This window comes from Sphaerodactylus townsendi, linkage group LG01 (genome assembly GCF_021028975.2).
Source record: "Sphaerodactylus townsendi isolate TG3544 linkage group LG01, MPM_Stown_v2.3, whole genome shotgun sequence".
In the NCBI taxonomy this organism is placed as follows: domain Eukaryota; kingdom Metazoa; phylum Chordata; class Lepidosauria; order Squamata; family Sphaerodactylidae; genus Sphaerodactylus; species Sphaerodactylus townsendi.
In genome coordinates this window covers 171493533-171518198 of record NC_059425.1, presented here as the reverse complement: position 1 = coordinate 171518198, position 24666 = coordinate 171493533, and the positions used below count along the sequence as shown (strand labels likewise).

General features: G+C 43.7%; 2 protein-coding genes across 7 annotated transcripts in view; one reads left to right on the top strand and one right to left on the bottom strand.

Moving 5' to 3' along the window:
- Positions 1-7482, top strand: part of LRRC63 (leucine rich repeat containing 63) — a 53266-nt gene extending 45784 nt beyond the window's left edge. For 3 of the 5 annotated variants that reach the window (XM_048499760.1, XM_048499770.1, XM_048499751.1), the window contains exons 8-10: positions 4045-4128; positions 5334-5573; positions 6699-7482. In XM_048499760.1, coding sequence (XP_048355717.1) covers positions 4045-4128; positions 5334-5573; positions 6699-6843 — 469 coding nt within the window. In that variant the 3' untranslated portion in view covers positions 6844-7482. Of the gene's footprint in view, positions 1-4044; positions 4129-5333; positions 5574-6263; positions 6423-6698 lie in introns of those variants that run through there. The other 2 variants (XM_048499780.1, XM_048499788.1) reach the window with 2 other exon arrangements.
- A 1177-nt stretch (positions 7483-8659) lies between these two features.
- ESD (esterase D) lies at positions 8660-24573 on the bottom strand. 2 transcript variants are annotated; one of them, XM_048499729.1, is made up of 9 exons: positions 24438-24573; positions 21688-21763; positions 21008-21096; positions 19006-19104; positions 15546-15670; positions 14786-14905; positions 13252-13350; positions 11195-11362; positions 8660-8895 (listed from the first exon to the last, which is right to left on the bottom strand). In XM_048499729.1, exons 2-9 carry the CDS (start codon positions 21753-21755, stop codon positions 8815-8817), a joined length of 849 nt encoding a protein of 282 aa, XP_048355686.1. In that variant the 5' UTR covers positions 21756-21763; positions 24438-24573; the 3' UTR covers positions 8660-8814. The 2 variants fall into 2 exon arrangements, with proteins under 2 accessions (XP_048355686.1, XP_048355694.1); XM_048499737.1 differs by having other exon boundaries at positions 21688-21758; positions 24438-24558.
- Between the last annotated feature and the right edge of the window lie 93 nt (positions 24574-24666).

Below are 24666 nucleotides of genomic sequence, written 5' to 3'. Positions count from 1 at the left end.
TCCTGTCTGTATATTTTCTACTTTTCAGCACACACTGAACTCAGTATATTTCCACTCCCTGACTGAAATTCCCCCAGAGTAGATATTTAACACATGCAGTTAAGGAACTCGCAGGAATCCAATTCCAAAAGCTTACCAAACTCTTGTTGTGATAGCACCTTGATCCACTGACTGACTTGCACTTTTAAACCTCTGTTTTTCTGTGTAGTCTGTCACAGCTTGCTCATAGCCCATTGGCAAAGGTGTTGCCCCAAGGGAGCGGGGGGGCGCGCGAGGCGCACTGGGCGGGCACCCCTGCGGAGGCGTTCCGGGGGCGGGGTGTTCCGGGGGCTTGGAGAGGCGCGTGGCGTGCACACACACCAGGCACACTTCCCCTTTGCTTCGTCCCTACCCATTGGCAGAGGGAGGCCTTCTGTCCCCTGCCACTCAGGCAGTAAGGGGAGAATGGAGGCAAAATGAGGGACAAGTGATTTGCATCCTCAGCATAGTGATGACACTTCTAGCATGATTGGGAAGTGATGTTATCACATCGAGTGACGCTTAGCATTTGTCCCAAACTCTATGGTTAAACTATAGAGATTGAGGTGAATGCTGGACTGTCACCTCTGGCATGCTGACATCACTTCCTGGTTGTGCCAGAAGTGATGCCATCATGCTAAGAATGCTGGTTGCCTGTTCTCTGCTGTTAAGTCCCCATCTCCCCATTTCTCTCTTGTTGTCCTTCTTTAGTTTGTATTACGCTCCACATAAAACTGGAATAGACATCCAGGAATGCATCACAGTAGTAGTAGTAGTAGTAGTAGTAGTAGTAGTAGTAGTAGTAGTAGTAGTAGTAGTAGTAGTAGTATGGATTTATATCACCCCTTTCTCTGCTGTAGGAGACTCAAAGGGGCTTACAATATCCTTGCCCTTCCCCCCTCACAACAAACACCCTGTGAGGTGGGTGGTGCTGAGAGAGCTCCAAATAACTGTGACTAGCCCAAGGTCACCCAGCTGGCGTGTGTTGGAATGTACAGGCTAATCTGAATTCCCCAGATAAGCCTCCACAGCTCAAGTGGCAGAGCAGGGAATCAAAGCTGGTTCCTCCAGATTAGAATGCACCTGCTCTTAACCACTACGTCACTGCTTATGCTTTCTATGCATGATAATGTAAGATATTTTACTTCCCCCCCTCATTTTGAAGTAAATTCACGTTTCCAGTGTTAGGATCTTGAGCATTTAAGAAAAAGACATCAGCAAGTGGTAAGAAGTTGTTTTACTTCAGCTTTGTTCACCATCTGATCTCTCGATCCCAAGGTTTTCAAGCTGTGACTTGAAGAACTTCTGAACTCTTTAGAAGTTTATCTGGAGCTGCCCACTGAGGAGATCAGAATAAAATGAACAAGTTTTTCTCAGAGACAGCATTTTCCATTGTTACCAGCTGTCCCATAAAATCGAATCTGCTCAGGGCTGTGTTGCTCTAGTTTAAAAATTCTTCATATTTCTGAAAATGAAAGCCTTTTATAGCCTGCCTGATCCTCAATATGTCCAAAACCATGAAGTCTGTGAAATTGTCCTTCTTCTTTAATTTATTTTAGTTACCACATGTATAACCTGTATGTGCCCCAAAGGCTGAAGGTGGTTAAAAGGAAAGCAGAGGCTTTTCGGAACATTTTGTTTTTACCTCAGGCACCTGTTCTTGTAATTGCAGAATGAGAACGGCTAAGGCAGAGGTATAAAAAGTTGACATTTGGTGTGGTATAGTGGTTACAATGTCAGACAAGTGCCTGAGAGAATGTAGCTCCACATCACCACTTTGCCATGAAACCTTTCTCTGGGTGACAGGAGCCCGGTCACTCTCTCTCAGTCTAACCCACTTCACAGTGGCTTGGGAGGATAAAATGTAAAGGGAAGAGCTGCATATCTTGTCGCTACTTGGAGGAAGGATGAGGAAATTGTGCTCTTGCATAAAGAATAATCAGATTCTGAAGTGGCCACATTTGGAACCTCAGACCCTGCCACTTCTGCTGTATTTTTGCTTTGGTTACACTGGGAGGAGTTAACTGTAAAAAAACACCCTCCTTACTACTGGACTAAAACTGAAGACTGTGCTTATTCTTTTTTATAGGATGTCAGCCTCCAGGCAGAGCCTGGAAATCTCCAAGATTTACACCTTATCTCCAGATACAGAGATCAGGTCCCCTGGAGAAAATGGATGCTTTGGCGGGTGGACTGTAAGGCATTGTACCCCACTGAGATCTCTGTCCTCTCTCAGGCTCCACACCCAAATCTCCAGGAGTTTCTCAACCTGAAGCTGGCAACCCAGTGGCGGAACTACAAGGGGACAGAGGGTGCGCCGTGCACCAGGCACCTGCCTGGTGGTGCAGAAAATTGCTCCAGGCCCCTCCCCCTTTCCCCCCTGCGGCACCCCCACCCCACACTTACCTGAGTCCCCCCTGCGGTGCTTCCACCCCCTTCCCACACTTACCTTAGTTCCTTTCCTTTTTCTTGAACTTTTTCAGGCTGCAAAAGGCCTGTTCGCAGTAAAAACGGCCTGAGGAACTACAGTTCCCAGGAGACCTTGGGGCTCACAAGGTCTCCTGGGAAGTATAGTTCCCATCAGGCTGTTTTTACTGCGAACAGGCCTTTTGCAGCCTGAAAAAGTTCAAGAAAAAGGAAAGGAACTAAGGTAAGTGGGAAGGGGGGCACCGCAGGGGGGGGCATTGTCCTGTGTACAAAATGGATGCTCTGCCACTGGGCCACAGCGTGTAATGTGCTGACTGTCATATTTGCAAGTGTCTGTCACAATACAGAATGCGCACCGGGCACAGTTTGGCCCAGCTACACCTCTGTGGCAATCCTACTCTCCCATCCCGTCAGTGGCCCAGAGGGATATGTTCCTTACTTAAAGTGATTCTGTAATTTTAGCCGTGTTTTGTTTTTATAAGGCCAACCCCCAAGGTTTTGAAATAATATTGTGAACCTATGTGGCCTTTGTCTCTCCTGCACACTCCCCATCTCGATAATACGTGTCCAGTGGTGGGATTCAAATAATTTAACAGCCGGTTCTGGTGGTGGGATTCAATTAATTTAACAACTGGTTGTTTACAAGCACCATTTTAACAACCGGTTCTGCCCAAGTGCGGCCAACCTGCTGAATCCCACCGCTGAACATGTCATGATTATTACAATGTTATACAAACTCTCCACCTTTTTGACAGAATTATACATCAACAGCTTACAGCAAGTATAGTATTCACCTTATTTAGCATGACTGTTCAAACCCCTACTACGTTTTATGGCTGTGAACACATGAAGCAACCTAAGATGGCCTTTCTGTATCAAGATTAGTAGTGTCTACTCTGACCGGCAGCCGCACTCAGATCCTGTCATATTTAACATCTGATCCTTTGAGCTGGAGAGGGCGGGGGTTGAACATGGGACTTTCTGTGTACAAAATGGATGCTCTGCCACTGGGCCACAGCGTGTAATGTGCTGACTGTCATATTTGCAAGTGTCTGTCACAATCCAGCTACAAAGGAGTTAACTGTTTGTAGGTAAACAAGGTAGTGATGTCACTGTTTTACAGTGGCGTAGCACCAAGAGGGAAGGAGGTGCATGATGTACTGGGTGCGTGCTGTGGCGGGGGCGCAGGGGGCATATGTGCCCTGGGCGCAGTTCCCCCTCGCTCTGACCCTGCTGTTTTAGGACCAGTCTATTGATCAGCTATTGGTCAGTAGATCGCCATTGGTTACATGTTAGCAAACACGTATATCAGAGGTTACAAAGTTACCTAACTTTTTTTGTTCAAGAAGAGAACATGAGATGACTTCATGATCAGCTAGAACTAGACAAGATGTAGTCTTAATTGTGTATTTGCTAGTGTAGCATTTTTTGTTTTATACCCATGTTACCCTTCCCTACTTTTTGCTAAGTGAAGTATATTTTTATAGAAAAGCAACCCAGTATCCCTGTGTAACTTTACTTTGCCGTTATGCAACTCTGCTACTTAAGAATCTCTTTGCATAACTTTTAAAAACCCATCACATATGCTTACTTTTGTAGGTTGTTTATGTTACCAAATCTTGAATTCCTCGATGTTTCCTACAATGAACTTGAATATATCTCAAATGGTATCAGGAATGCCAGGTATATCACTTTTTTCATTTTCTTATTATCAAGTTTTTGTTCCTTATTAGATTAAAAAAAACACCCCCCCACACATTTTTTCATTACCCACAAGGTCTTATCTGTGTACTCTGTTGACCTGGTGCCTGGTTGGGAAATGAGTGGGTTTGTTTCTGTGGGTATTAGCCACGTATTGAAGCCCTCATCAATGTTCTGAAATGCCTGGGACATCTGGAACACGTACCTTTTGGGGCACTGTGTGGCAAACCAAGCAATGTAGAAAATAGTCATTTTAAATTATCCTTTGTTCTGCCACTTTCATGTTCTGTTCTTGTGCTCTGACTGTAGAAAACAATTTTATGCAACAAGATGAAAGGTGTTTAGATATTATGCAATATGACTACAAACGCCAGTCCTCCATAGTCTCTGATGGACATGTTTCCCAGACAATTTTTTAGCTGAACATGCCAGGGATTCAGCCTGGATCACACATTCACCCTTACAAAGTTTTTTTGTACTCAGAAAAGCAAAGGTGACCCACAACCCCAGTTGTGACAATTCAGACTGTTCAGTCTTCACAGCAGCTCTTCTCTGCAGCTTGTGCTTGTTGAGAAAGAAGCTATGGGGATTTAGCACAATTCTGCAAGCAGTTTTTAAAAACATCCTTTGCTAGCAGATTAACCGCACATTCCTTGAGTTACATCCTCCCAAACCCATTTTCAGTGCACTTAGAAGGATGTAACTCTGCTTATGACTGCACTGTAAGGCACTGTACATAACTGAACTGACATGTTTACTGCTTAGAAAATGCACTTAGGATAACCGTTACAGTAGTGATCTTCAGTGAGTGCCATGATGCCCACATGTTTCTTCTCCTAAACACCTCTTCCCCAATGCAAAGACAGAATCCTGGCTTTTCTCCATCTTACTGAAGCAGGTGTCTCAGAAGAACCAGGCAGGAAGTATCCAGTTTGGGTTTACAGAGAGCACCCATTCTAACATAACTGCTCTCATCACAGGAGAAAGCTTTGCTTGGGATCTTCCAGTTTTTAGCATTGGCCTGCCATGGCAGTCATTTTTGGTGGTTTCTAATTTTATCAAAATTTCAAAAGTGTTCAAAGACCCATTAAAGGCCATTGACTCCTGCTTTATAGAACGACAGCTGCATGTTTAGTTATTGATATGTGTACAACTTGTGAAATATCTGTCGGCCTGTGCATTTTCAGGAGTCTCAATTACTTCATCGTAGAAGGCAATTTGCTGTATGTTTTGCCTTGTGGGATTTTGAAAATTCCACTGAAACGCCTGAAGGTAGAAAACAACTTCTTGCACCCCTTTTTCTGGAAAGAAATCAAACAACTTCAGCCACAACGACTCGGTGATATGGCCGCCCTTTGTTTTGTTCAAAACAACCTGAGGAAAAGATACCCTGGGATCCCAGAGGACATTCAAAAGCAATTGGACAGGTAAGTAAGAGATAAGCCTCTACCTCCATCAAATGGCCAAGGAAAATTCTGGATGTAGTTATATCTCCTCCAGTGGTGTATCAAGGGAGAACATTTCAAGCTGTACTGGAATTGCAGGTATCTTTGCCGCAGTGATCTAGTATTCTAACCCACAATTTGGAACACAGTACATTTACACCCATCACTCACAATGAACATTGTGCCTAAAACATTACACCAGGTATATGTAAGTGATGCAAATCGCTCCACAACTCAACTCACATTGGACTGAGTTACTCTGTTCATAAATGTGTGTCTTTTTTCCCAACACAACTAATGAATTTAAACTTTTGGTTCAAAAGATAGGCATGAAATAGTCATTGCTTTGTTGACTAGGCCAAACAATGAATAGTTTGATTTGGGCCACTAGAACTGCTTGTAAGCCCTGGATATACATTGTTCAATTTTTTTATTTTACTAGATTTGATATTCAGCTTTTCCTGACCCAAAACCAGGCTCAGAGCAGCTAGGTCAAAAATGTCAATAAAACAACAATAAACAATCAACAAAGTTAAGGTATTTTAAGGCATTAAAATACTAATCCAGAATGTAACTGGACTCGAAATGAATTCATCAATCCCCAGCGAATGCTGTAAAACATATAAGCAAGCAACGGTGAAAAAGTCATACACGTCCATTTTTATTTCATAGAACTAGATCATATTCTGATGTGGAATGATAAATAAGCTTTCTAGTTCCACTAAGGATTGCCAAGAGACAGGACAATAAAAATCGCTGCTGAAAGTACAAGGTGCCACAATGAATCATATTGATGCCCTGATGGCCCAACACGTGGGATTTGATGAACCCAGCACCAGGTGAATGCTGAGGCAAACTTCTGGCTTTAAAGATGGTTGTTAGATGGTTGTTAGGAGATTTACTTGGGTAAGTTAAATGGAGTCTCAAAGGAAAAAAAGTTCCCTTCTATTAGCAGACTGCCAGCTCCAACCTTATATAAATGCTGGGGAATACAGTACTATCTTCAGAGGGATATTACAAGCATGAGATGGTCTTTCTTTTTTAATGGCAGTCATTTTGGGGGACGATGTAAGGAACATGTCATATCTTACTCTCTCCCTGTTTCAGCTGTGGTACTTGTGATTGCTGCTTAGGACCTTTGTATGGCCAAGGCCTTGGTTTCCTTCGCCCTTACAGGAACATCTATGGACTTCGGCTTCCTTATTTGTTTTCTGCCTGCTCCCCGGCCTGTTACATGAACTATATCACTTGAACTGCCTGGAACACAGTGGCTGGCAGGCTTGTCATGAATCCTCCTTGCTCCTTGAGCTGGTAACTTCTTGAATAAAGAGTTGACCATCACCCCGCATGCAGATTTGACTCTCAGCCTAAGGATTCCAGGAGCATGACTTTGCCTGCAAAATCATCTGGAATATCTATAGTATATCTTGTTTTCCAGAAACCCTGCTAGGGAGAGGTGTCAGCTGATATTTATATTTTAATTCATTGAATTTTTTTAAAATTTCATAAACATAAATATGTTTGGTATGAGATACCCCTTGGCTTTGGTTCCAAAAATCCCATTCCTTGCCCATCACCTCCGAGATGTAAAATATCACCAAAGTAATTAACAAACAAAAGTAACGAATGCAGACAATTTATCATTTAGCCTTGAAAGGAATCCACACTGACAGCTAATTAGAATTGCCAGTTGGTGGAAACAAGCACAATTTTACCAGCACGGTTTTAATGGGGCTGTTCAAATATATTAACTAGATTATGTTAAGTGGTCTTCTACATGTTCCAAAATTTGTTGTTTCTTAATATATCTTCTGCTTCTCCATATATAATAAAACTGAGTATTATTAAGATGTTGTTTGATGACAGTATTCTTCAATAAACTATATATAGCCTGGTAGCATCTTAATCCCATGTCCACCATAGCTATATTTTGACTGTGCAAGGCCAAGCCATGTGTGCATGTAGAAGTAGTTCAGTGTCTAATTTGTTATTTCAGCCAAAATTAACATCAACCCAAACTCTATCCATTTCTTGCAGTAGTACCAACAAAGGTTCCTGGACTGCTGCATTACACTGTTGACTCATGTTCAGTTTGTGTCTACTAAGACTCCCAGATAACTTTCACATGTACTGTTGTCAGGCTAGGTAGGTCCCTCCCCGCCCCCCCCCCCCCATCATATATCTGTGCCAGTGATTTTCAACCAGGGTTCCGTGGTACTCTGGGGTACCGTGAGCATGTCCCAGGGGTACCGTGGCAATGTTACTCCCCCCTCACTTTTGTGGTGTCTCCTGCCAGCGCCAGCAAGGACATGGAGCTGACTCAGGGCAGGGCCTGCCACAAGGTCAGCAGCCACTTCCTGCCCCCCCCCCCCAGTTCTTCCCTTCACCCTGGGAGGGGAAGGTGGGTGGTGGTGCAAGCAGGGGCATTGGGAGAGGAGGGGGGGGATGGCAGGGGTACCGTGAGATATGAAGAGTGAGGTCAAGGGTACCGTGACATCGAAAAGGTTGGTAAACACTGATCTGTGCATTTCATTTTTTCTGCCTAAGTGTAGTCTCTTGCATTTAGCTCTGCTGAAATTTCAGTTTGTTAGTTTTGGCCCTGCTCTCTAATCTGTCCAGATCATTTCGAATTCTGACCCTGTCCTCTGGGGTATTAGCCACCCCTCCTAATTTGCTATCATCTGCAAATTTGTTTAGCATGCCCTCTATTCCATCATCCAAAACACTGATGAAAATATTGAATAGCACTGGGCCCAGGACGAACCCTGTGGCACCCCACTAGTCACTTCTCTCCAGGATGAAGATGAGCCATTGGTGAGCATCCTTTAAGTTTGGTCAGTCAACCCAATTATAAAATCATCCAACAGCAGCCTTCTCTAGCCCACATTTTACTTTGCTTGCAAGACTGTCATGAGGGATCTGCATCTCTTGGCTGAAACAGAGGAACTATACCGGGATACAACTGCCTGTTCTGCTGTTGACTACTGAACTGTCAATTTCCCTGTCAGGCAAAATGGAACTTTGCCATGGTCTTCCCTACCGCGCTTAAAATACTTCAAAATTCTGCAAACGTTTTCAAAATATTTATTCACAGAATTTCCTCCCCCTCAAAAATCAGGACGTGTCAAAGGACATGAATTATGTAAATCACTCTGTCTGGTGATGTCCACTGATAGCTTCAATTGTCTCATGTCGTCAAAGGCTGCCTACTGCAGGGATTCAGTCAAGCATTGAGGTACTTTGCATGGTGTCTGACGTGGTCGTTAATGAACGTCATTATGAAGTAGTAACTGTGATCGTAGCCCTAGGGAAAAGGGGGGAAAACGGATCACTTTCAGGCATTCTGTCTGAATCCTTGGGCAAGCAAGTATCTAGCTTTCTTCAAAGATGCCCTCTGTACTCCTTTGCAAATACCTCGTGTTTTAGACAGAATAAGGCTAGGTACTGGGGCTTGAGAGGAAAGAGAGACGTGGGTGAAAAATCATTCGGCCCCTATACAACTTCATAGGTCTTTTGCTATTGGCTCAGTCCCCAGTTTTGGAATCCACTTTCAGGTCAGGAATTGAAGCACAAGGAAGCACAAGGGGGTTCGTTCTTGTTCCTCTTCTTTTCTCAAGGAAATCAAAAGGGGATCTTTGGCACCTCCCCTCCAAAAAAAACTGGGAGAGACACAAGTTTCCCATTGCAAGGGGGAGCACAACATCTCCCCACCCAGGGAGATGTGAATATTGTTCTTTGATCATGTATGAAATAGGAAGTGTAGATTTGATGCGTATCCAAGCCCCACACGGCTGACTGAGGATCAGGCGTACAGTTTTCCAACACTGATCCTTCAGTAGGGCTACTTAGGGAACCAACAGGAGTCTAGAGGGCTGATTACAAGCTGACAGGCAAACAGATTGTGGCGGAAGACAGGAGCTTCAACCAAAAAGCTTTGCCCCTGAGGAACAGACTGCTTCCCAGACTGATCCGAAGCACGGCAAAGACAGCTTGTGGCTTCTCATTGCAGCCGCAGTACAAAGGATACAGCCATCTGGTACACTTCTCTTCAAGGATAAAACCCTGGAAAACTGAACCAGGGAATGGAGAGACTGGGGCGGTGATGGTGGCTAAATTAATCTAAAGTATCAAGACTGACTACTAAGAAGAGAGCTGCCATTATGAAAGTTCTGCTTCCAAACAACAGTGTTTGCATCTTTATGTTTGCTAGGATATGTATGAGGATTTGGGGTGGAAGGGGAGCAGTAGTGTAAAAGAAACCACCTTTGCCAGTGTACACCGAACAGGTCACGCCACCTGGACCTACAGCAGGCAGCAATTTATATTTCTCTTGCATTTTCTGACCTCCATCAGGTTTCACCAATCAAAACTCGCTGTGGGTCTGTTTGCAATCACCCGGGATTCTGCACACTCTTACTGCAGGAGCATATAAACTGTTTATAATAAATAGAAAGAATGTTAGGGAGTGCTTGTGTTCCATGCCACAATAAAGACCTAAATGGCTTGGGACCAAGGTATCTGAAGGACTGTCTTCTTCCATATGTTCCTGCCTGAGAATTAAGATTACAAGGGGAGCCCTTCCTGATTGTCGCATAAATTTATTTATTTATGTATTTATTTATTTTCAAAGACACTTGTTTGGTGGGTACGTGAGACGGGACCTTTTCAGTGTCGGCCCCACAATTGGGGAACCACCTCCCCAGGGAAATAGTCTGGCCCTTCACTTTTGATCATTAGGAGGCAGCTGATGAAAGTTTTATTTAGGACTGCATTTGATTAAAGCAGATTTGAACTGTGATTTTTAAAGTTTGGTTTTATATCATCTATTTTATGTATTTTATCAACGTTGTAAGCTGCCTCGAGCTCCCTTTCCTTCCCCCTCGTGTGGGTGGGCCATGACCAGATGCTGAGGCCCCTCCCCCCAAGGTGGTTAGGCCATGACCAGATGACAGGTTCCATTCCTCTCTCCCTCCCTGTCCCCTCCTCCCCAGGGTGGGTGGGCCACAACCAGATGACAGGTCTCCTCCTCTTCCCTTCCTCTCCGCTTCCCAGAATGGGTGGGCCATGGCCAGATTACGGGCCCCCTTTCCCTTGGCCCCTCCCTCCTCCTTCTTGACACTCCCCCACCAGCATTTCCAGGAAATCTGTGGGGCTTCTTTTTTTGAAATGTTAATACTTTTGATCTATGGCTCAAGCAGTAGAGACTTAAAACAGCCTTCTCAAAAACCAAAAAGTGGTGGTGAACATCTTCCCTACATGGAAGCAGAGGTCAGGCAAAATGGCAATCTAGGCTTGGGGGAAATAGTGAGGCACCTCTTTGCATGTAAAAAGGAAATGTGGGGAAACCCCACTGTGAAGCACAGAGCACCACCACAAACTGTTAAGTGCACAAACAGAAGGAAGAGTGTGTGTGTTAATAAATATTATAAAGAAATAAATATTCAAAGTTAATCTACAAAAGGGATGTGGCATCTCTTCCCAGTGCAAGGAAAGGGGACTGTAGGTGCCCCCCTACTCTTTCTACAGAGGAGCGCAGAGATGCACTGTCGATGTTTCCTACTGAAATGTGAAGTGTCAGCCACACCAAAAGTTGTTGGCCTTACCTCCTGCATTCTGAAGACCACTGGGATTTTACGCTCTGTGCAGGCAGCAATGAAATTATCAGGCAGCAACTGCCCGGCCGAAAGGAACTGGTCATCTTTGCCTTGATCAATCAGAATATCCAGAGGGGATCCTTGGTAGGACTTCACAACGTGTGTGGCATCATATGCCTGCCCGGGAGAGAAGTACATTTACTTCTAAGAGAAGTGATCATGCAAGATCTTCAAAATCATGGACAGTGGCTCCAACAAAAATCTGTCACCCTGAGATTTAAACTCAATAGAAGCCAAAGTAAGGATTTAATGTTATGGAAAACTTGCTGTGAGATTCAATGGAGAAAGTGGAGTATAAATTAAGTAAATAAATAACACCACACATACTGGTGTAGATTCCCCCACCCCCACCCGACGTTACCTCAGTGATCCAACTTCCTGCTGTATGTTTTAATTACTGTTCCATGTGCTTTTAGTATACATTTATATTTACATAAACATTGGCATTTTATACTACAATTTTAGTTTGGGTTCTAATTGTTTTTATGCTTATTATGTTTTGTTTTATTGGTAGCCCTCTTGGTGGCCTTGCCTGGGCAGGAAGCTTGTAGACAATTTTTGTTAATAATAATATTTTGGTGTGCATAAATAGGCTCCCATCTGCAAATGAAGCTAGGTATATCTGAAGGAATGCCTCTTTCCATATAGACATGCCCAGGCGCTGAGGTCATGGTGGGAGGGGCCTCCTGGTAGCCTTGTTGCCCTTCGAGATTTGGGGGTGAGGGCTGTTCGAGGGGGGCCTTCTCTGCGATAGCACAGCGCTTTAGAACACTCTTCCCCAAGAGGTCTGCTGGGCACTGACTCTGCAGGAGTTTAGGCACCTGGCCAAGACCACCCTCTCTTTATGGGCATGTGGGTAACCCCTTCCAGGTGGTGCCCCCCCATACTCCCTTTTATTTTTGGTTTCAGTGCCAGCTCTCTCCTGGTTTAGCCCCAGTCCCAGCCCAAACTATTTGTTATTAATTCAATAAGCCTTTATTGGCATACAGAACATACAATATAAATACAGTTAAAATTACTAGATAAAACTTCACACTGGATCATAAGTTCAGTTTGCAAACCTCAGCCAGAAACTTTGCCACTGCGAGACAACAGTCAAGGTCATTACAGTTTAAGAGCATATTTACTTTATCAAGCTCTGTCAGGGTTTTCATAGAGTCAATGATTTGTAATAATAAACTGGATCTTGGTTTCTGGTAAAGTGGGCAGTGGAGGAGAATGTGCGCAATGGAATCCAACTGCCCTGGGCTGCAGGGGCAAAGCCTCTTATCGTTTGGTAGACCCTTGAGTCTTCCTCTATGGAGCGGGGATGGCATAATATTAAATCAAGCCAGCATGTAGGCTCTCCTATATATAGGGTTGGTAAGCGCTGCAATATAGTAGGCTGGGTTTCCCTGCACAAATGGAATTGCCACGTTCATTGGCGAGCAGGATTTGTTGGCCAAGCTCTGCAGTTGTTGATAATCCATTGCTAGTAGCCACTCTTTGATGAGGGCAAATGTCTCAGTAAGGGTTAGCATGTTCAGAGAGTCACTATCATCGCCCAATTCCGCAATCTTTGTCTTCTCGGCCTTTTGGCTAAGATCAAGTGTAGTACCAAACTATTTGTTAGGTTGGGCTTTATGTGGGCTGGGTAGTTATGAATTTTTAGGAGTGAGAGGGGAGGCTAGGGAGAAGGATGGGAACCGTTGATTAAGGACTTTTTAGGATAGTTTTTATATAATTGTATTTTATGATGTTTTTATGAGTGTACACCCCCTCCCCCCGGGGTCTCTGGTGATGGGTGGGAAATAAATCTACACACAATAAATCAATATCTTCAAACACTCCTTGGTTGCTTGACAACGGTGAAGTCATCATAAGTATGAAAGTCAATTCTAAATGAAGTAGCAAAAGGACTGAAACCTTGATGAGTGGGAAAGTTTGAAGAGCTGGCCTTCCCCATGAAAACATATTTCTCCCCCTCTGTGGCAGCCTGTGTAACATTGAAGCTTGAGATCCCCTACCTCCCATGCAGTGACATTTGATCCAAGATATCCACCGAATGCTTTTTTCCCCCATGGGCACTGGACAGGGTTGCAGATGGGAGCAAACGCTGAAACAGACTGTTTGGAACAGAAGAAGAAAGAACAATGGAATTTAGTGTATTGTTGAAGACCACAGAGAAAAACACATCTTGCCGTGACATACCTGAAAATGCCAGCCATAGATCCAAGCCAAATGTTAGGACCAAAAACTACCAGACCAGGCCACACAGCCCGGAAAACCCACAAGAGCCATCTGAATTCTGGTTTCCCAAGTAAATCTCAGGTATATGTGAAATTTACATAAGTAAGGTTATGCCAAAGCTTTAAGATAGGACTATAGTCTGTCTCAGAAAAGACGTTCGTAGAGTTGTATATTCCTCTGCCGCAGAACTCAGCATGTTGGACATTCTTTGTTGCAGAATGCTCCACCTGAGTCTAGTACAGTGGTGGCGAACCTTTGGCACTCCAGATGTTATGACTACAATTCCCATCAGCCCCTGCCAGCATGGCCAATTGGGCCAAAGGGGCTGATGGGAATTGTAGTCATAACATCTGGAGTGCCAAAGGTTCGCCACCCACTGGTCTAGTACCTACCTAGGCCTGCTCTCCCATGCCCACCTCCTCTCATCTGTTTGGAAGGTTTAGTAAAAATACATTTTGGCATTCAGCTCTCGCATTGAAGTACCTATGTTCAATAATGCCCAAAATAATGATTTTGACAAAGACAGCATGTAAAACTGAACGATAATTCTCATATTCATTCGGGACTATATTCTAATGTGGAAGCATACACATTTTCTCGACTGCTGCATCTCAACTGACCATACTGAAATCTTTTTTCTGAGACAGAGTATAGACATGGTGTTTTTTTCATGCTGGGTTCCTACAACTTTACTCTTATATGCTTGTGGTCAGATGCTAGGAACTTAAGTTTCCAAGAACTACACTGGTTCCATTTGGATCAGGACCATGACATGCGGGGAGGAGGGACTTCACCCTCCCCACCCATGATGTTTCCCCAACCTAAAATGAAGCCCCAAATGCCCCTCAAAATGATGCAAAATGATGAGGGATAACTTGAGGGAGTTGGAGGTCTGCTCAGGGAGGGGAAAATTTGTGGAAATAAACCCATCCCTTGAGCATGTGGAAATCCACTCTGGTCTTCTCCCTCAACATTCCCACACAGCAAGATAAGTTAGCCTGAGAGATAAACAAGTTGCCAAGGTCCCCTGCCCTATGAACGTCATGACCAAGTAGGAATTTGAACCCAGTTTGTCCCTTTAAGTCCAACTACACCAAGTAATACTAGATTACCTTTTCCCTCCCCCTGATAAAAATCAAGTTGTTTTTGCTGTTTTTTGGCTTTGCCGCATTTCCATCAACATTTTCAGCTGTCAAAAACATTACTCTTACATCTGTTGTGCATATACTTGTAAACATTTTGTGATTAAAGAGGCTTGTTTTGCCATGGAATGTAGCATTAGTTGACGTCCTTCAAGCTTCAGAATCTTACTTTATATTTCCCAGGGTTCTTCAAAGCAAGGATGAGAGCTCCATGACCTCCCATTGAATGTCCTGAAATAGACATCCTCTCAGAGTCAACTGGAAAATTGGCATTTATCAGTTTAGGCAACTGGAAAACATTTGAGAGGGGAGGGGAGAGAAGATTTAAGAATATTCACATTTTCACCCACACACACTGCAAAATGACACATTACCCGCTCTCTCAATGGATGAATGAATGCTGCCTTTCAAATTATCTTTTCTCAATCAGTTAGCTCTGGAGTAGCTTCACAATTTCTTCCTGACTTGGGGAGGTTAACTGTAATACCCTAAAGGCTCTTAATTAGCAGGAATAATTGTGGACTTCAGGATGGAAGGATTTTACATATTTAGATTACAGGCAGTGTCCTTATCCATCTGCTTTGGGGAAAAGTCCAAAGAATTCAGCTAAATGACAAGAATTTCTAAGGCGTCATAGAGAGTCTCGCACCCATAACTTCACAGAGGTAAGAGAAGTGGGTGAAGAGCAGACATATAAGCTTACAGGGAAGGACCAAAATAGATCCTATCTGTGTCGGAGTTTCTGAACTCTGGGCAGAACAGGAACCAGAAGGAACCTGCTAACCAAAATTACTCTAAAAGGGAGGAGGGTGAGAGAAAACCCAAGAAATCCCTATCTTACACTGCATTCTTCATAGATACAAAACCAAAGGTAATTGTACACTCCTACTGAACATTTGGGTACTTTGCCCGAGCTGAGAAACAGTCACCTCATCCTTTATGTAAGAATACATCCGATAATTGGTTTTCCACGGTTCTTCAGTGGCATCCACATAAAAGCCAGCACCCGTGCCAAAATCCCAGCTCTCGTCTTCTCCTTTAATATTGCATCCACCTGCCATTGAAAGAAATTCTGCACTGAGCATCGTTACCACCTTGAATACATATGCAAGGATGACCACTCACTCCCCCCTCCCATGAGTCTAAGGAGAAACATAAAAAAGCAAAAAAAGAATATTTTTTTAAAAAAATCTTGCTCTGAAAGGTCTCTACTGGTCAAAAAGTCTCTGTGAAAGGGAAAGGTATTTTAAAAGGTGGGCCAAAAACAAAAATCTGCCAAGAAATCAGGAACTGTTTGAAACCTGGCCAGGAAATAAACTTTGTGGGAACGGGAAAACCATACAAACCTTGGGTTCTACTATAATTCAAGGTATTATGTGAAAGACAGCTAACTGCTGAGGTGTTATCCCGATCTGGGAACTTTGATTGACGGGGGTTCAAAAAGAATTCTATTGTTGGCAGTTGAGAGTGACAGTTGGAGACTAACAGAAGCTGGCAGCCAGAGTGAAAGGAGGAGAATTATGTAGGGTCCTAGGTGAGGGAAGTGAAACCAGTACTTCCCTGAGGGAAACAGAAAATGAGGGGATGCCTATCCAGTTTTACAGAAAGAAAATAGGAACCTGCGTGTATTGTTCCTGCTTCCACATAAATCTTAGAAATTTTGTATCAAAGAAGCTTGTTAGAATTGATCTTCTAAGTAGTGATTGCCAAATAACCTCTCTCTCAACAATAACACCTGCCAATAGGTCCCATCAGCTACTTTCTTATAACAAAATATCTACTGTATATAATACAAAGTTTCCCTCATTCCCGTTGCCTTGTCACCTGCCAAGTTTAAACACGAACCCTCCCCGACCATCTGACTTGCCCTTTTTCCACAAAAGAGAAAACTAAAAATAGTTTTGTCTTAATTCGTTCAGCCTCTCATGTGCCATGTTCAAACAACTGCTAACAAAGAGTGTCTCGATTTCTCATCTTCCTAAAGATGTGACAGAAAACAACTAGAATTTTTTCATTTGTTCTGTGGAAAGTGGTAGAAATGCCATATTTTGCAAGTAGAGGCAGAAATTCAACACGGGGGTGTTTTTCCCACAGCAAGGAAAAGCAGTAATTCGAAAACCGGCATCTCTACCAGTCAGGCAGATATCAGGGCTGCTCTAGAGGACAATCCCAACTAGGAATACAGGAAATATGAGTCTGCAAGATTTTTTAATGCTCTGCGGACTTCTCCGCTCTAAGTCCATTATTTCAATGGGTTTAGACTGCAATAAATCTGTACAAGATTCCACTGTTAGTCCAGTTGCATTTGGGTTGCATAAATTTTAGTCTTACTCCATGGATGCATGGCCCAGTGCATTCCACAATCTGCCTCAGTTTAGCCTCTTGTTTGCCATGGGGTTGATATGCAGACCCCAACCAAGCCCTGCTATTCATGGAACCTCTCTAGATAAACCTGAGCCACTCAATGCACATTCAATCCACTTTCACAATTGTTTGAAAGTGGATTTTGCTATTCCACACAGTAAAATCCAACTTCAGAGTGGATTAAAAGTGCACTATTCTGCATGTGTGGAAGGGGCCAAAGGGAGGGAGCCATGGCTCAGTGGTCCAGCATCTTCTTGGCATCCAGAAGGTCCCAGCTTCAATCCATGGCATCTTCTGTTAAAGGGATCAGGTCACATGACATGAAAACCCTCTGCCTGTGTCCTTGGAGAGCTGCTGCCAGTTTGTCTAGACCACAGGTGTCACACTCGCACCCATCCAAATGTTATGGGCTACAGTACAGTTACAGGCAGCATGATGCTGGTAGGGGATGATGGGAACTGTAGTCCATAACATCTGGAGGGCTGCGAGTTTGACACCTATGGTCTAGACCAGTGATGGCGAACCTTTATAAGACTGAATGCCCAAATTGCAACCCCAAACCCACTTATTTCTCGCAAAGTGCCAACATGGCAATTTAACCTGAATACTGAGGTTTTCGTTTAGAAAAAATGGTTGGCTCCAAGGCGTTCATTACTCGGGAGTAAGCTTGGTGGTAGTCAGTGGCTTTGCTTTGAAGCCCCCGTGCAACTCTTCCAACAAGTGAATCACAACCCTAGGAGGGTTTACTCAGAAGCAAGCCCCATTGCCAGCAACCACGCTTACTCCCAGGTAAAGGATTGTGCTTTTGTTCTTCGCATGAAAATCAGTGGGATTTAACAGCGCTTAACAGGGTTACCTACACTGCCTCCTCAAAACTAGGTCTTAGTTTTAATGCTAATAATCAAGCCCAGCAGCTCAGGCCAGCCTAGATGTGTGTGCGTGGGGGGGGGGGGGTGTGACTCTGTTTGCACGTGCCCCCAGAGAGGGCTCTGAATGCCACCTCTGGCACCCGTGCCATAGGTTCGCCACCACTGGTCTAGACAATATTGACATTAATGGACTAGTAGTCTGATTTAATATAAGGCAGTTTCACTCTCAGCCTATTCTATCTCACAGGGTTGCTGTGAGGGTAAAATCGAGAGTGGGAAGAGAGAGATCAATTTATACAACTGAGTGCTTTGGAGAAAGGGCAGTAGAAAAATGAACCAACTAGTAAATAAAGAAGCGGGAATGCAATCTGACAATCTGGTCTGGGGAAACAGTACATCTTGTATTATCCACTGCGGTTCTGCCAGAAAGAAGTCTGAACAGAGTTCTAACAAATTTATCATTGTTTTTCTGCTCCTTGAGAGTTTGTATAAAATAAAACAAACAGTCAAACGCAAAAACTAAGCCACAAAAGTGTTTTTGTACAGAGGCACACAAAGCAGGCCATCACTATTACTCATTTGTGGAGATGACAAACTTAACCCAAGTATTAGCAGTAGTTGATTACTGCCTTTAATTACTGGACTTTTATAACTAGCATAAAGAAAGGTGGTTTTCTTTTTCAAATACAGCCACAGCTAGCCAGTGACGTACCGCTAATGGGGTCATAGGGTAACCCAAGCCTCTGGGCACACACTGTTTTGGCATCAGGGGTGTCACCACCGGGCCTGGAGCCTGCCATAGGCAAGGCCTTGTTTTTGCGGGGAGGGGGGGCACCTCTATTGGAGGCCGGGGGCATAGGGGAGGGGCAAACACATGGCCTTGTTCCCAGGCGCTGGTTAAGGCCGGTACGCCTCTGCTGCTAGGCAGTGTGCTTGCACACTGAATATAAATCATGCACCCCAACAGTCTAGATTTATACACCAGCTTTGCAGTGCAATGCTAAGCAGAGTTACACCCTTTTAGGCCCACTGGCTTCAACAGACTTAGAAAGGCCTGGCTCTCGATTCAGATGGCACTATTACTTTATGGACAAAATGAACAGCTGCATGCAATCAATGACAGACTGGATTTGATGCTCAGTGGTGCATCACTCACGCGGGCTGGTATCTGGAGCAACCACAACCAGGTCATGTTCAGCTGCAGCTTGATGGAAGGCTGCTTTCGTGATGAAATTTTGTTCTGTGCATGTTAATCCTGGAACAACAGGAAAATATTGTAATAGTAAGAAGGTGGTGCTTCGGCCTCTCCTCTTCCACTGCAGCCCAATATGCTCCACCTCAATGTGCTGCTCCCGGGACTCCCAGCAACAGCTTGGGGGTGGGGGGGATGGGATGCCTGTCTTGAAAGGAGAGAACTAGTGAAAATTCTTGCCCCCTCAGCCCAAGCAGAACTTTTAGGTGAAATACAACTCTGTGTTCCTCACTTAAAAGAAAGAAATCCATGTTACAAACCATGGAACTGCCAGCCCATGTCTGGTGAGGGCCTAAGGCCCAGTTGGAAAATGTCTGCAGATTAATATACCAAAAAATCTAGATATTCCTGTTTGTTGAACATAAACATAAATCCAATATGAAACCTACTTCAGTCAATAATACTCAACATACTAAACCTTTCAAACAAACGGCTGTTTTGCACATCCACCAGGGGCATTTCTACTAAAGATGGTGACCAGGGCAAGTACTGCCCATTGCTGAGCTGAGTACCCCCACCTTTCCCAACGCGACATGGGTGGGGTGGGGGCACAGATCAAGGCTGGGCTTGGCTGGTTCCAGCTTTCAACTGTGGGTTTCACCTCCAAAGCCTGTAGTTTAAAGCTGAACCTTGTGGACTTTGGAGGAGGAGGCAACAGTATACAACTCCACATGGAGTTCGGGGACAGGGGCTTAGTTCAACGGGGCAAGACCTCTGAGGTAGGAATGCTCTGGGCTGCCTAGCACCTCTGCCCCCAAGCAGCGCCTGGGGTATGCGCCCTGGCTTGCCCCACCTTAGACATAAACAATCCAAGATGGTACAACGACCACTTTAAGGAAACCAACACGCGTTGTACCAGCCGCTATTCAACATCTTATATATTATACAATACTCATAACATAAACATATCAACAAACAGTGTAAATATGAAAGTGCAATCCTAACTATGAAAGTGCTATATAACATATGACCAATCACAACATCCTGTGAGGTACTGCAGAAATTGCCAAAAGCAATAGAAAAGTCCTGCAAGGTAGCGCACAAAGTGTCAGCAGTGATAGAAAGCAGTTAGTTCAATGGAAGTAATCCCTTTAATTTGTGCGATCTTCCTCGCTACTGAGTTCTCACAAAGAAGAGAAGATGAACGGGATACGCGATTTTTTTTTTGGCCATTTTTGAACTTTGTCTTCATCAGGTACAGAAGCTCCTATTCCTAATTATGCCTCTTAAACAGGGTCTTTCTTCAAAGTCACATCCTTTATATTCCCCTTCAAGGCTGATTCTGCTTATCACCTTAGACATGCCAGTACATCCAACAATGTATGGAATTGTGGGGAGAGTACCTGAGAGCCAGCATGGTGTAGTTGTGAGTGTCAGACTATGATTTGGGAGACCCATGTCCAGATCCTGACCCCACCATGAAAACCTGCTGGGTGATCCTGGGTCAGTCACACACTTCCAGCTTAAACTACCTCACAGCCTTATTGTGGCAATCAAATGGCAGCAATTTTGGGTTCCCAATGGGGGACTGATGTGGGATATAAATGAAGTTATTTTACTTCATTTATATCCCACATCAGTCCCCCATTGGGAACCCAAAATTACTGCCATTTGATTGCCACAATAAGGCTGTGAGGTAGTTTTAGCTGGTAATTTAAAATATCTGAGGGAATTTAAGGAATTATTATTATGTTCTAGCTTTCATCTTCAGAAACTAAAACCATACAGAAAATGAATTAATTGTCCCCTTTATCCTTGCGTAATATATGAAAACAGTCACACTTCAAGAGTATCACGCAAACCCACTGGCAGAACAGTATTAACAGCCAGAACAGATTATGCTAAAAATAAAATACCACAATTAGTTACAACCACTGCTGGTGCAATTTTTTAAAAAAATAATTACCTGAGAGCCAGTACAACACGGGGCATTTCTTGGTTTCTGCCTTTGGGGGCAGATAAACCCCAAACTTCATTTTGCATTTCAGCTCCACACTGTAACAATAAAATCCAATTATACTGCAATCCACCAATCCCATCAAACTGTTTAATAATCTACTCAAATCAGAATTGCCCGAAATGAATGCATAAAGCAGACCCTTTGATTACACAGGCCTTATTCCAACACTAGATTGACACCAGACATCCCACACCCTGCTGAGTCAATCAGCAAAGATCATCACAACCTTTCATTTGCAGAAAAACTCTGCTGAATACAAAGTCACAATCCATCCAGCATCAAACTTTGGTATCACATCCTCTAAATTTTAGAAAATTATTTCTATTAAGATAAAGATCATCTTATTAAGATAAGCGTTTTCTGCTTTCTTAAGAAAAGCAGACTATGGACTGGAGCCAAAGTAGCATTTCTGCAGATGAAGGACATCCACCTATACAGTCTGACTTTCCCACCTTCCCCTAGCAACCCCAAAATCCTGTTTTTGGGGAAAAGGAGTTCCTCCCCTGAATAGGCTTTGAAGGGGTGTGTTGGATTGCCACAGGAAGGACAAAGTAGGACAAGCGTGCTCCCATGGCCTGTGGAAATGCTGGTTTATATTTTACTCAGATTATGGTTGTAGTTTTTACCTGTCATGTTCAAACACCTTCTGAAACCCCCCAAAGCACTTATTGCTAGAAACTTCTTTCAAAGACATGATCTGCGCTGAGAAAAAAAGAAAGAAAAAGTAGATTTCATTAGTTAATTTTTCTGTCAATGATCTTAATGTGTTTATCATCTATTCCTTGGTCAAAAGACTTGCATTGAACTTCTATATCAAAGCCTTCTTTTTAAACTACAATTAACAGCAGACCCCTATGTTAGTGATGCCTCTTTTAATAAAAACGGGTGGCAAAATTTTAAGTCACATAGTTAAAACCATGTATTCTTTGAAAAAATAGGCACCAGTTCAGTTCTCAGGGCCGGTGGCTGTCTTCCAAAATGCATTTTATTATTTATTTAACCATATTATTTATTTATTTAACAATATTACTTATCGTTTGCCTTTTTCACTAGGACACTAAGACCAATTAGTGCGCACTGTATATTTTATGCCCCCTAGCCCCCCTGCAGCACCCCCCCGGGGCGCCCCCCTTCCCACACTTACTTTAGTTCCTTTCCTTTTTCTAAAACTTTTCCAGGCTGCAAAAGGCCTGTTCACAGTAAAAACGGCCTGATGGGAACTATACTTCCCAGGAGACCTTGTGAGCCCCATTTTTACTGCAAACAGGCCTTTTGCAGCCTGAAAAAGTTGAAGAAAAAGGAAAGGAACTAAGGTAAGTGTGGGAAGGCGGGGGGGAGCACCGTGGGGGGAGGAGCCTGGGGGCGATTTTCCGTGCCCCCCCAGGTGTGCGCCCAGTGCACGGTGTACCCTCCGCCCACTTGTAGCTCCGCGACTGGAGCACAGCGTATTTCTGACTTGGGTAGTCTGCTACAGTGACCTGTCCAAGACAGAAAAGCTGAAGTAGGGGATCTCATCCTGCCTCCTGAACCTTTGTCGAGTAGGGAGGCAAAACTCTAAGCTCCATGTATGCATTAACGCCTTTGAACACATCAAGCAGTTTTCTCCCAAGTCAGACCATCGGTCTCTCAAGGTTACTGCTGTCTTCTCTGGCCTACAATGGCTCTTGAGAGTATCAGAAAGAGATATTTCACATCATTACTTGATTAGTTTAATTGGAGCTGCTGGGGGCTGAATCCAACCGGGACTCGATAATGAAATAGTAAATACAAAGAGAAGATCTCCATTTTATTTTTTTGTTATTATTCACTCACAGATTCTTTGGATTCATTTTCTTTTTTAGGCAAGCCAATCTTAAAAAGTTTGATTGGAATGTTTCATTGAGATCAGGGAGAGTATGTTCAAACCCTTACTCTCCCATGAAGCTCACCAAGTGACCTGCAGCCAGCTGGTCTCCCTCTCTCTAGCTCTCTCTCTCATCCTAACTTTCCTCAGTCTTGTTGTCAGCATAAAATGAGGAAGGAGGAAACATGTAGGCTCAGACTGACAGGCAGATATCAGTTGCAGTTCATGGGCAGGCACCTATTTGCCAGACTGCTAAAAATAGGGTGACCAGAGGTAGTGGAATATGGGGCTCCAATACCTTTAGAAGTTGGGTAGAAGAGGCTGTTGGTTGTTTATTAATGCAGCTTTTCATGCAGATGCCAAGTAAAAGAGATGCCAAAACTTTCCTTTCTGTTCCGTACATTTTAGTTACTTTTAAGACCTGGCAAACAGCAGGAAAATCACTTAATATGTTACCCATTTATGGTGTTACTGATAATCACACTCTAAATAATGCTGGTCTCTAAACTTCTGGTGTAGTTCTCTTCACCATACCAATTCAATCCTCATGCAAGATAACAGAACTGCGCCCCAAATCTCAAAAATGCAGCAAGAATGGAAGCTACTTGGTATCAGCAGCAGTTGTGCTGATGGAGCACTGAAGTGGAGGGCCCCTTCCGTATATGCAGAATAATGCACTTTCACTCCACTTTTCACAATTATTTGAAAGTGGATTTTGCTACTCTTGATTGTAAAAGTGGGCTGAAAGTGGATTGGAAGTGCATTATTCTGCATATGCGGAAGGGGCCAAATACTTGCTCACCAGGCGTGCCTGTTTGGAAAGGGGGAGGAACAGAACAGCTGGCCTGTGTTCTGTTAAGAGGGCCACTCTTGTGCTTTCAGAACGAGAAAAACCACCAAAAGAAGAAACAAAATGTCACAACACAAGAAGGGAGAAAAGAACAAAATGCAGATAAAGCAAGACACCAAATTGCATTTTGATTGCCCACCCTTAAAACACATTCCATAGGACATCAGGAACATCATGGTTTGGTAGAAGGGCAGAAATAAAGTGGAGCAACAACAGAGAGTCAAAGGAATAAGTGCTTTATCGGAACGGGAGAGGCAATCAACGAAAAAGGTTTTAAAAGAAAGCAACAATGACCGTAGACATGCTGGGAGAACCACTACGATGCCAAATTCCTTGTTGGACACATTTGATAAGCCAACCCAGCCAGATATTCAAGCAGTTGTCAAGGCTTGGAATTGCTGGTTCAGACAGGACATTTCGCACTGATAACATCGGGACTAGGTTGGTCCCAGACACTTGCAAGGCAGCACTTGAACTTTGGACCAAAAAGATTATCATCCAACGCCCGTTGACTTTATTGCTATTACTTTGTTCTGAAACCTGCGAGGGCAGTAAAGTGTGCATGTCTGAAAGAGATGACTGATAGCCTACTTTCCAGGGACAGTAATGGGAGCCCTATCGGGATCCAGACTGCTAGAGAACACCTGAAAAATAATTTAAAACACCGTTACGTCCACACCTACCTCTTTAGTGAGTTTTAACCCTAAAAAGGCTATGGCAAGATGAGCCGTGCAGAACAAAACAAGCCTTGCAGGGGTAGGAGGCGCCACTCACATGGTCCTCCGCGATGTCTTCTTCGTGACTTGTGATAGGCTCCTTTAATTCACTCCCTTCTGTGGGTTCATGGGAGTTGTAGTACAGTAGCCAGTAATCTGCCTTGCTTGCAATTAGAAAGAGAACTCTATTTCCCGA